The sequence below is a fragment of the Sebastes fasciatus genome, chromosome 22, assembly GCF_043250625.1.
Source record: "Sebastes fasciatus isolate fSebFas1 chromosome 22, fSebFas1.pri, whole genome shotgun sequence".
Lineage (NCBI taxonomy): Eukaryota > Metazoa > Chordata > Actinopteri > Perciformes > Sebastidae > Sebastes > Sebastes fasciatus.
This window is the reverse complement of record NC_133816.1, coordinates 16,245,417-16,257,781: the sequence shown is the minus strand read 5'-3', so window position 1 is coordinate 16,257,781 and position 12,365 is coordinate 16,245,417. Positions and strand designations below refer to the sequence as shown.

Sequence of the window (12,365 nt, the reverse complement as noted above, 5' to 3'; positions counted from 1 at the left end):
TCCTGTCACTTGTCTCTCAGGTGCAGATGGACATACATTCACTCGTCCTCTCTCAGCTTCATAAACCAGCTACGACTGCATTATGTGCTGTCATTAACATATTAAAGGGAAGTTTCTCTGTAGTCAAGTTAAATGTCAGTTCAACACACGAACGCACCAACAGGAGCCAGCCAATCATGGTCCAATATGAAACTAGAAGTAGAGAAATTTGTGTCAAGCAGTTAAATTTCAAAAATGTTATAATTAACTTTGATGAACTGAAAACACACTGTGAAAAGGTTAAAGTTCTAAGACAAAAACCAAGACGACTCCCAGACCGGACAAAGACGTTGTAACGACCTGTCAATCAAGGTAGCCACGCCCTAAAGCATCCCCTGTTGAGGTCAAGAGGAACAACTTCAACACATATACAACAAGATATGTTGTAATTCTAAACAAAAACAACGAATCAAAACTTTTTCCAAGTTCTATTTCCAGTTGAATTCAGTGGGAGTTTTATTTCTGCAATTTACTTTTACCTCCTAGTTCACCGACACCGCTGTTAAACTTTCAACCAATGACCAGCGTCCTGTGAAAAGTTCTCAGCCGTCTCTGACCTCACAGGAGACTAAAGCGACCTAAAGAAATACAGGCTAAGTGGAGGAACTCAGGGTGAAACCTGGGACAGATGGAGGGATGGTGGAGGACACATGGAGAAAAAGACTTTCCATACTTTAAGAAATAGGCCAGTTAAAAGCTCAGCGGCAGAGGCAGGAGAGACTGGGAGGAGAATGAGCGAGCGAGGTGGAAATCAGGAGAGGGAGTGAGTGAGTGAGTGACTGCTGAAAGGGGAGTACGCCTGGGAATGAATGGTATGAGATTTAGACATGACCAACCCACTACCAGCTGTGCATGTTGTCCCAGACACACACACACACACACACACACACACACACACACACACACACACACACACACACACACACACACACACACACACACACACACGCACACACACAGATTGTCTTATCAGGTCCTGACACACACCCCTCTCTGACTGGAGCCTGTTACACATTAACACTGACGTAAAACAGGATGAAAAGGAGACTGAAATCTCTCTGGTTTCATGACTCCTACAACTGCTGCTGATATCAGGCTGAACTAGAAGCTCTAGTATGTGATCGATCACCATAACACAACTAACCACTGTCACAAACCACTGATGTGGTCTAAAAGCAATAATGCATCTCCCACTACCATTAAAATAAGATGCAAACAGACTTTGAATATATATATAATAGTTTTTGATGACTTTGTTATGTTATTGTTGTATTCATTTCCATCATTTACAGATGTGTCATCTTTTTTTTAAGGAAAATAAAATGAACAAATATATATGTGCACACACACATAATATACATAGTTATCACGATCGATTAATCGCAACTTAATGGCACATTTTTTATCTGATTTGTCAAGTATTTAATACTCTTATCAACATGGGAGTGGACAAATATGCTGCTTTATGCAAATGTGTGTATATATTTATTATTGGAAATCAATTAACAACAGAAAATAATGACAAATATTGTCCAGAAACCCTCACAGGTACTGCATTTAGCATAAAGAATACGCTCAAATCATAACATGGAAGCCCAACAGGCAACAACAGCTGTCAGTGTGTCAGCGTGCTGACTTGACTATGACTTGCCCCAAACTGCATGTGATTATCATAAAGTGTGCATGTCTGTAAAGGGGAGACTCGTGGGTACCCATAGAACCCATTTTCATTCACATATCTTAAGGTCAGAGGTCAAGGGACCCCTTTGAAAATGGCCATGCCAGTTTTTCCTTGTCAAAATTTAGTTAGGATTTCCATTAGTCATAGGATTTTTTTATTTGGGCACAAGAGAAAGCACCTCACTTAATTAAACTAGATTTGTTTAAAACTTGCTAAAAACTTGACATAACATTTATCAGTGCAACTTGCAGTTATACTATAGTGAGGTAGAGCTGGTGGCTTTAGAGCAGAGACTGCATGTACAATCATGTGCATTCACTGCCCTCATGTGGTCTGAGAAAGAAACTACAACAGCACAATAAACATTGAAATGGAATGAAATTCAACACTTGTCATGCTTATTCAGCTCAGGCCTTCAGTTAAGAAAATGGATGGATGAATCATGACTGTACAAATTTTCAAGTTTGTGGAAGAGACAGTACTAGGGATGTGGCAACACATGAAATTGCTTCTTTTAGGGAGAGAAGTGATTGGCAAAATAAGTTTTAAATCTAAGAAAAATGTCATATAACAGGAAACACAATCAACAGCAACAGACTATTTGCAAAAACTTTTGTATTAAGAGTTTTGAAATAATAAAAAGTAGGATACATTTGCACACAAGTTATTACCACAAATTCGGGGAAGTTGCTGCATTTATAGTAAAAAAAGAAAAACATTTTGTGTATGAAATGGACTACATATGATGGTCCACTGTGTCATTTTGATAATATTAGTATGCAGTTTTTAATGTCGAGTCTCATGTGATGTGATGATGTGCTTGTCCAAACAAACAAATGTTGCCCTTATTATCACTCAATACATCAATTTAGCCTGATGACACAACTACTTCAGATTATATATATATGTGTATGTATATACAGTATATATTTATATATATATATATTTAGATATATATTTTTTATTTATATATATATTTTTTTTCTTCTTTTGGTTCTAAATCAAATAAGGAATAAATAAGCTGTGAAAGAAAACAGTTTTTTCAGAGTAACTTCTTATTTCATAACTAAAAAAAGACAATGAGAATAGACTGTCTAAATATCAGAACTACATTACCCATAATTACTTGTAACGGAAATATAACAGTGACGTCTCTTCCTCATTCATTGGCTGAACGCCAAAGCAGGAAACCCAATAACGCAACCTGATTGGCTAGCGCTCCCCCTCTAGTTACCCGGATGAAGACTTGCTATATAATAGAGACAATTGAAGGCGGTAGTTGTAGTTCCAACCAAACAGTCGATACTCGCTAACAAGATTTTAACATTTTTTGCTGCATTTACAGAAATTATTAGTGGATTTTAACTATGGTAAGTAGTTGATACAACAGTGTGTGCGAGTAGTTATTTGGCAATACATTTTAAATAGAGCATTTTGGGTGAATAGCTAACTGTTAGCATGCTAAGCTAAGTTAGCTTAGCATGCCAAGCTAACTTAGCTTAGCATGCTAAGCTAGTAGAAGCATGCTGTGTGGGTCTAGAAAACGCTCAACAAGGCGGTTAAAGTGACTGTAAGTGATTTTATTAAATAATAATATACAATGTGGTGTCTGTGAGTTGATTAAGTGTGTTGGTGTTTTCCAGGCTGGTGGTAAGGCAGGTAAAGACTCCGGGAAGACCAAGACGAAGGCTATTTCTCGCTCGCAGAGAGCAGGGCTGCAGGTTGGTCCATTGAGATTCATTCATTCTGTGCTATCATGCTAAGTAAACCAGAGGTTATACTCAGCCTGGCCGTCTCTCACCTGCAGGCCAGTGAACCCTTTTGTTTCTCTGCACCTCGTTTAAAGCTGCCTTAACCAACACTTCAGCAACAACAACCTTTAATGTTGACAGGTGGCATTTAAAATCCAATCAATGTAACCAACTTGTCTTTAAGCTTTTGATAAATGGACTGTAGTAATGGAATAATTCAATGAATGTATAAATTGCACCAACATGTTTTGTAAAAAAATATTCTGTACTTAAATGTAATACACAATATTCAATAGGACATTTAAGTTATGTGAAACTTTCAATATCTAAGTAATTTTTACAATGAAGTTTCATTGCACCTTAAACTGTACTTGATTATAAACATATTTTAAGGATGTGCTTGTGGACCAAAATTAATTTAACACCACTAAAGAACAAATCTCAGAAAAATCTTGAAATCAACTTCCTCTTCAGCCATCCTTTAACCATAATGTCAGACCACCACTAGATGACACTATAACACCTCTACAAGCCTCCTACTGGATGAAGTCCCAACCATGGCTTGCATTATTCTGATATATGGAGCTCATGTCACTAGAAGTCAGAGCCTGTATTTATCAAGCATCAGGCTCATTCTTGGGAGGTTCTGTGAGAATGAATGACATCAGTAATTGTGAAGAAATAATGTAGATTCAGCCAACTGAAAATACTGACAAGTAGACCTTCATTATTCCAACATCAGTGGTGTGTCCAGGCAGACAAAACCATGTCCAACTTATTGACCTGGATGACTGAGTGGAAGCTGCACTTTAAGTAGACACGGAGTCATCCTTAAGGTCAGTTTAGAGCTGCATTAACCAACATAGCATTAGTGAAAGCAAGATTTTTTTTTTTTAAATGTATTTATAGGACTTCATTACCCAGAAGGTTTTCAGCCTGGTCGTCTCTCACCAGCAGGCCAGTGAACCCTTTTGTTTCTCTGCATCTCTTTCCTTTATCTTGCTGTAGTTCCCGGTGGGTCGTATCCACAGACACCTCAAGTCAAGAACCACCAGCCATGGCAGAGTGGGAGCCACTGCAGCAGTGTACAGCGCGGCTATCCTGGAGTACCTCACCGCTGAGGTATCTTCCGCCTTATCCCTCTCTCTTGAGAGCTGCTGTTTCCTGGCCCTATTGTAAAATGTCTGAAAGCCTGGCTTTCCTTTCAGGTTCTGGAGTTGGCAGGAAACGCATCGAAGGATCTTAAAGTGAAGCGTATAACCCCACGCCACTTGCAGCTGGCCATTAGAGGAGATGAGGAGCTGGATTCACTTATCAAGGCCACTATTGCTGGTGGAGGTAAGAAGACAGTTCTGCACCTTGGTGGCATTGAGAAGTGCACATTGTTAAGCTTTAAGCTCTATTATTACAATATAATTTAAATTATAAGACCACAAAATATAACTAAATGTAGCATTACAATACATAGAAATGTGTCTTACTCAATACATCATCAGTTGTCTAACTTGTGTTGCTGCTTCTTCAATTACTGATTAGCAAGGCAGCTTTATTTGTATAGCACATTTCAGCAACAGGGCAATTCAAAGTGCTTTACATAAACATTCAAGAACATTGCAACAAAGTGCAAAAGAACATTAAAACATAATTAAAACAGTTATAAAAACATTAAAGATTAGAAAATAAAAGCTAGGATAGAAGCTAAAATAGAATATAACACACGAGTAAAAGCTCTAGTGCAGTATAGAAGATCATTATCTGGTTTAATAAAAGGCAGCAGCCAACAGGAAAGTTAAGCTTTGATTTAAAAGAACTCAGAGTTGGAGCGGTCCTGCAGGTTTCTGGGAGCTTGTTCCAAATATTTGGTGCATAAAAACTGAAATGTAACATAAATAGTATAAAAAGTATCAAGTAACTTAAACAGTGTTTTACTGCTCGGAAACTCTGTTAATGGCTCACCCATTTGTCCTCTGTCCAGGTGTGATCCCGCACATCCACAAGTCTCTGATTGGAAAGAAGGGCCAGCAGAAGACCGTATAACCTGAAGTGCTCTCTCTGGATGTCGTGCCATCTCAGGACGAAGTCTGCATCAAGTGGTTAAATGTCTTAGATTAGAACACCTGTAGGAGTTGTTTGTATGGTTGAGCTTGCATTTACTCACCTGGGGTATTTTTTAAAAGTGGCTTCAGAGAAGCTCATTTTTTTGTCTTTTGGCTTTTTTTTCTGGTGCTGCAGTTTGTGTTGAAACTTTGCTTTTGTGGCGTTTGTTTGTTTAAAGTGGTGTTTTAATAAAGCTCTTATTGGGCATTTTTGCAGTTTGTTCTTTCAGTTCTTGCATTTTCATGGGCTTGTTATCATTTCTACACTGTAGGTATTTCGGTTGGCTGCTCCAGTGTGGATGGTGTACATGTGTTTGGCTTATAGTGGTCTTAATCTTCCCAGTTTGAAAGAATCCCCCTCGGTCAACAAACCACAGCCTGCCATCGAAGACGGCCATGGCATGCTTGGAACCATCTTAAACATGCATTAGTTTCAGCCTTCTGTAGTTGCATGAATTGCAAAGCATGTTTTTACATCCGTTTACCACTGGACTGACATGACTTGGGAAAACCTTGTAGTCATTTTGGATTCCTGAATAAAGACTGGACTGGCACAGTCACACTGTTTGCATAGTGTGGTGTGTGGATGGCTTATTGCATGACGGCAGTACATTCCTGGTTTGATTCAGAGTTAAAACCTCTAGTGTGAGTAATGTTTACAGGTAGCATTAAAAATCCAACCGTCAATATAACCAACTTGTCTTTAAGCAATTGAGAAATGGACTGTAGGAATGGAATAATTCAATGAATGTATAAATTGCATCAATATATTTTGGTAAAAAATATTCCCTACACAAGGGGGTCATCCAATGTTCTAAAGGACATTTTTTAAGTTATGTGAAACTTATTAATATTTACAGTGAAGTTTGATTCAACCTAAAACTATACTTGATTTTGAATATATTTTAAGGAAGTGCTCATGGACCAAAATTAATTTAATCACTCAAGAACAAATCTTGAAATCAACTTCCTCAGCCATCCTTTAACCATAATGTCAGACCACCACTAGGTGGCACTATAACACCTCTACAAGCCTCCTACTGGATGAAGTCCCCAACCATGGCTTCCATTATTCTGATATATGGAGCTCATGTCACTAGAAGTCAGAGCCTGTATTTATCAAGCATCAGACTCTTGGGAAGTTTTATGAGAATGAATGGCATCAGTAATTGACACTCAGAAGCTGTTAAAGAAATAATGTGGATTCAGCAAACTGAAAATACTGACAAGTAGACCTCCATTATTCCAACATCAGTGGTGTGTCCAGACAGACAAAACCATGTCCAACTTATTGACCTGGATGACTGAGTGGAAGCTGCACTTTAAGTAGACACCGAGTCATCCTTAAGGTTAGTTTAAAGCTGCATTAACCAACACAGCACTTCAGCAACACTTAGTTAAAGCAGAGGAAATCTTTTGGGATGTTTCCAGTAATCAGTTACAGTAAAATAGACTAGACATTGTCATGTTGTAGCCCCTTTCTGGGGGGGCTTTATTGAACGTACACAATATAAAACTAATTTAACAATAAATTGCAACAGTTCTAAAAATTAATAAAAATTGAAAAACTAGAATAACAGGCTTGGAAAAGTCATCCTCTGATTTAATACTTCGTAGAGCCACCTTTTGCGATTACAGCCTTCAGTCTGTTTCAATATGTCTCTACCAGCTTTGCACATCTAGATTGGGGGATATTTGTCCATTCTTTCTTGCAGAATTGTTTGAGTTCAGTTAAATTTTGAGGTGAGCGCAATGGGCTGCTCTCTTTAAGTCCATCCACAGATTCTCTGACTTGGCCACTCGAGGACATTCACCTTGCTATTCTGAGGCCTGCAGGTTTTTTTTTGCCGGTGTGTTCAGAGTCATTGTCGTGCTGGAAGGTGATCCACCTGCTCATCTTCTTGTCTAGCACAGGGCCGCAGGTTTTCATCAAGAATTTGGGTGAACTTGGCAGTATTTCTTCCTTCAATCTCGACCAACTGCCTGATCCCCACTGAAGAGAAACACCCGCACAACATAATGCTGCCACCACGATGCTTCACGGTGTGTTTTGGGTGGTGTGTGTTGCGCTTGTGAGTTCAAGGTCTCATCTGACCAATAAATCTTTTGCCACATGGCATCAAAGTGACTGAAAAAAAGACTTAATCTACATCTAAATTAGATTATTGTTGCCTTGTTTGAGAGTATCATTACTGGACCATTGAACTTCTAGCCAGGATTCACATTAAACACCAGGATCCAAGAGCCAGTTAACCACAGCCAGACTTTAGCTCACAGATAAGTGGCCTGTATCACACCGCTCCAGAACAATACCAGGATCTATTAAGGAGGTGGATACACACATTAAATTAAGATGTTGAAATAACTCAAAGAATATAAACCATATGTTGTTTGAAACAAATCAAAATCATTGTGAACAACTCACTGGGTTGGCAGCATGGTGTCAAACAAAAGGATTTGTGCAAACAGTTTGCTGGTGTGGCAGCATGGTGTCAGTTAAAAGGGATGTGAACAGAACACACCCAGCTTTTATATATAACCTCCCCTTCTCTAGACTCCTCCCCTTGATGATTCAGGTGAATCTGCTCCCACTACCTGGTTTCACAGGATTGACTGCAGACTTTTGAACAGCGACATCCCATGTGTTTCTTTGCTAAGCACAAACATCCTGCCATAGGTAGGATATGCCATTGCATAGGCCAGCTTTGTGTAAAGCTTGTGAGATTGTTGTCACGGACTGACCAATTTCAGCCATAAAGACTTGTAGGGACTTCAAAGTTGCGATTGACCTCTTCATAGCTTTCCTGATCAATAATCCTCCTGGCTTGGTCATCCAGTTTGTAGGGACAGCCCAATAGGCATGGTGTTGGTGGTGCCATAGGGGGGGGGGAAAGGTCTATATATTAAGATTTTGATTATTTCTTTTTTTTGTCTGTTTCCAAATTTCACATGGAAAAGCTAAACTTTCTGGGTTTCACAACAATCTCACTTTATGAGTTTTTAGCTGTTCTGGAGCTTTCGATTATATTACATGACCATGAAATCAAATTTCAAGTCCCCATGGACAAGGAGTCCTTAAAGGTCCCATATCGTGCTCATTTTCAGGTTCATACTTGTATTTGGTGTTTCTACTAGAACATGTTTACATGCTTTAATGTTCAAAAAAAACTTTATTTTTCTCGTACTGTCTGCCTGAATATGCCATTATTTACCCTCTATCTGAAACGCTCCGTTTTAGTACATTTCCGTTGCAATTGCGTTGCTAGGCAACAGCTTGGGTCCATGTTTACTTCCTGTCAGCTGATATTATTACACATTATACACTGCAACAGGAAAGAAACTGGGACATATTTACAATGTTTATGTTTAAAACCGTGTAATGATCTATATATTGTGTATTTGTGACATCACAAATGGACAGAAATCCTAACGGCTTGTTTCAAATGCACAATTTCTGAATACGGGCTGTGTTTATTTCTCAGTATATTGGAAATTAGCCTTCTCATCTCACTATCAGAAAGAAGACAAATAATCTTATTTCCCCAAAATGTTGAACTATTCCTTTAACAAGCTGGCTGTTAAGATTTCTCTGAGTTGTATAGGTCCATTCATTTTTACTTAAATCATAATGTCGTGCTGTGAGATTGTTAATCCTCGATATCTTTTATCAAGACAAATAGGAAGGAAAAGGGTTTTACAGGGTTCATTAAGGGGTGCCAGTTCAGAGGCTTTAGGGAGTTTGCAAAGTCAAATTGTTTTCTTTTCACCCTTTGTGTCGGTGAAATGAGATGTGGCATTTAAAAATAATTGAGACAACTTTCCAGAGTGCCACAGACTTGGCTTGCACGCAGCACCGGAGCTGGTCTCGCTGGCTTGTCCAAACTAATCAAACGTGCAGGAGACGCTGAGGTCCTTAACCGGACAAATGAGTCCAAACACTACCTGGGTGCACTCGTCATTGTGCCTCATTTATGTGGAAATAATGAGAGGAATAATTAGTAAACTGATCCCATATGTGACAGCAGCAAAACTCACAATGGTCCTGGTTGGTTTATTTGATCATGGGAACGGGTCGGCTCGGTCTACTTCTCAGTTCTCTGGGATTGATGCAGACATTTTTGCTTTTTTTTTTCATTTCAACAAGACGTAGCATAAGTTCTTTTTTTTGTCTTGTTCAGGGTTTCTTGTGGCTAAAGCCCTTCCCAGCATGCACTGGATGAAATAATATTAATTATTCCTTTTTCTTTAGGTAGTTTAGGGGCACTTGCACAAATCAAAACTATTATAGTCATAATTCTTTATTTATTAATTAGTATTTATAGTCTTATTGTTTGTTTGATGTTGTTCGATTCACCATGTAACATCCACACATAAGCCTAGATTTTATAACAGCAATAACATTGTAAGTGTTACATTTACTGCACATTTAGCCTTGAGTGTTTCCTACATTAATTAAGGTGATTTTTAAATGAGTGTCTTTAAACAGACGTCTCAGTGTCCCACATTTCAGACATGACTGTCCCACATGAGAAAGTCTAGATTTGTCTGAGAAAACTTGGCATTAGAGTACCGATATATCCACCATTTCTTTTATGAGTGTGATATCTGCCTTTTTTTTGTTGGTTTGATTAGGACACATGCTGTGGATTTCAGAGTGGTGCTGGGTTTGGATTTAATGTAGTGGCTTCATATCACAATATAGTCCAGAAATTTGAAATGCAAAAATGTCCCACATTAGGCTAATTCACTGTATGTTAAAAAATGTTTTTCCCTTTCTGCTTCTTTAGCTCTGGTTACTTTTGGATTCATGCACGCTACAAATTTGCCTCAGTTTACTTCACCTAAACAGTTGAGCTCTCACGTGTGTGTACCAGAACTGATCAGAAGTCTCCCCAGAAGTCAAAATGGGTGTAATGAACTTCAAAACGTGGTCAGTTTGTGTCTGCTTGGCTGCTGATGATTTGTTTTGTGGGCTTGATCTAAACCGGAGTGCTGAGGAGGCTTTCCACCCCCCCCCAATGCAACCATTAAGTCAAATAAGTGTAGACTGCGGGGGGGCTCATTTTAATTTGGTTCTAATTAAAGTGCAGGAAGTGAAATAACGGCGTTCACCTACCTTCCTTCCTTCAGGCTGGACGGTCTCTCTCTCTGGTGCTCTCTGGAAACCATTAGCACATCTGGCCTCACTGGATGGATTTTTTTTTTTTTTACAGAGCTCATAACAGCATGTCATCACAAGTTAGATGAAGAATGAAGAAGCTCACTTCCACGTCTCTGAAAAGACTTTATTATGGTGGTTCTGATATGCATCATTTATACAATAAAGTGCATAGACTGTACTAATGTTTACATCAATGACATTACTGGCAGGTATGTAAGAAACAGACGTCCTATATTGCACTGCATGTACAGGAAATGATGTGTTGATGGATGCTTTCACTTTAAAGGAGCCCATTTACTACAAGCCACTCATACTTTACATCACAACTAACCATTTTGCAAACCTTGTTACATAAATGTGTCTTTTAAACTTGACGTCAGTCTCATGTTTGAAGTGCATCCTCACGAGTGCATTCTCTAAAGTCCTATCCACATGTTGGTCATTGAAAGATATCTCTAAAGTGATTTCCTGAAGCCTCTCATAAGCTGCCTGATCAGCAGCCGTTTTGTTTTTGGCCTCAGCACACAAAAAAAGTTCCCAGCATGAAATATTTCTGCAACCGAGCGACTGTAAAAAGCTTGTCAACTCAGCAACCGAGCGCACTACAAAGCAGACATAACGCTGGGTTTGATAACACAGTTAGAGAGAAAATGAGGCGGCTGCCGGGGAGGGCTGGGAATTGAAGTGGTTTTTTTTTTTCCTCTTTCCTTCTTCCTTGTTCAAGTTCACACTCGGGTCCATCTGGTGGCAGGTGGTTCAGAGCAGCTGAATAGGCAGCGGTCCAGACTCTCCTCCTCGCCCATCACACATGGCTAACTTATCAGAACAGACACAATGAAAGCAGCAACGACACTCACCGCGCCTGTAATCTCTGTCAGGGATGAGACTTTGATTCACAGATGCTTTCAGCACATTTGTCGACATTTTTTCCCCCCCTCCTTTTCCTGTTGGGTTCTGTGGCGGCTTGGCATTGTCTGTTGGTTAGTGTGTGTGTGTGTGTGTGTAGAGTGTGTGTGCGCTCACACAGACGGGGTGGGCTGGCAGGGGTCACGGTTCGCCGGCCCGCCTAGATCCATCAAGAGGAACAAAGCAGGGGGAGAAGGAGCAGTGCCAAGCCCCTCCGAAATCAAAGACCAGGTCTGGGATTGGGATTCGCTCCAAAAGGCTGGACCCATTTCGGTGGTGCAGGGGGTCTCGGGGAGCCAGGGAGGAGGGGGGAGGAGAGGAGAGGAGTTAAAAAACAAGAATCAAATCCACCACAGCGTCTGAGCACGAGGCCGGTTGAGAGAGCTGACTGAAGCCTCCGCGTGCAGCATCCCTCCTCGAAACCTCCCCTTTGAAGTCTGCGCTGCTTTTGTTCTTTACATAACTTGATCTGATATTTGAAAGGCTAATTTGTATGCATTCTGTGAGCGGGGGGGGGGTTGGTGGTGGTGGTGGTGGTGGTGGAGGTGGAGGGAGGACCCGCAGAACCGCCACCGCCACCCAGAATTCCACAGGGGAGCTGACAGGAAGGTCAACACGATTGGCCACAGGGGGAAACGGGGGACACAAGCAAGCTAAAAGCAGATGAGAAGTGTCTTTGAGTTATTGCAGCTCTGTGCAAATTTGATGACAATGGCCGAGTGGTCAGGGGG

The 12,365-nt window shown here is 40.1% G+C and overlaps 1 protein-coding gene across 1 annotated transcript; it reads left to right on the top strand.

Moving 5' to 3' along the window:
• The first annotated feature begins 2,951 nt into the window (after positions 1 to 2,951).
• On the top strand, positions 2,952 to 5,775 carry LOC141760496 (histone H2A.Z). The gene is made up of 5 exons (XM_074623352.1): positions 2,952 to 3,090; positions 3,364 to 3,441; positions 4,480 to 4,593; positions 4,680 to 4,809; positions 5,447 to 5,775. Exons 1-5 carry the CDS (start codon positions 3,088 to 3,090, stop codon positions 5,506 to 5,508), a joined length of 387 nt encoding a protein of 128 aa, XP_074479453.1. The 5' UTR covers positions 2,952 to 3,087; the 3' UTR covers positions 5,509 to 5,775.
• The last annotated feature ends 6,590 nt before the right edge of the window (positions 5,776 to 12,365 follow it).

Excerpts from the sequence above, each read along its gene's own strand:
- LOC141760496 (XM_074623352.1), top strand. Across the intron at positions 4,594-4,679 it reads TGGAGTACCTCACCGCTGAG|GTTCTGGAGTTGGCAGGAAA; the intron begins GTATCTTCCGCC and ends CTTTCCTTTCAG. Across the intron at positions 4,810-5,446 it reads GGCCACTATTGCTGGTGGAG|GTGTGATCCCGCACATCCAC; the intron begins GTAAGAAGACAG and ends TCCTCTGTCCAG.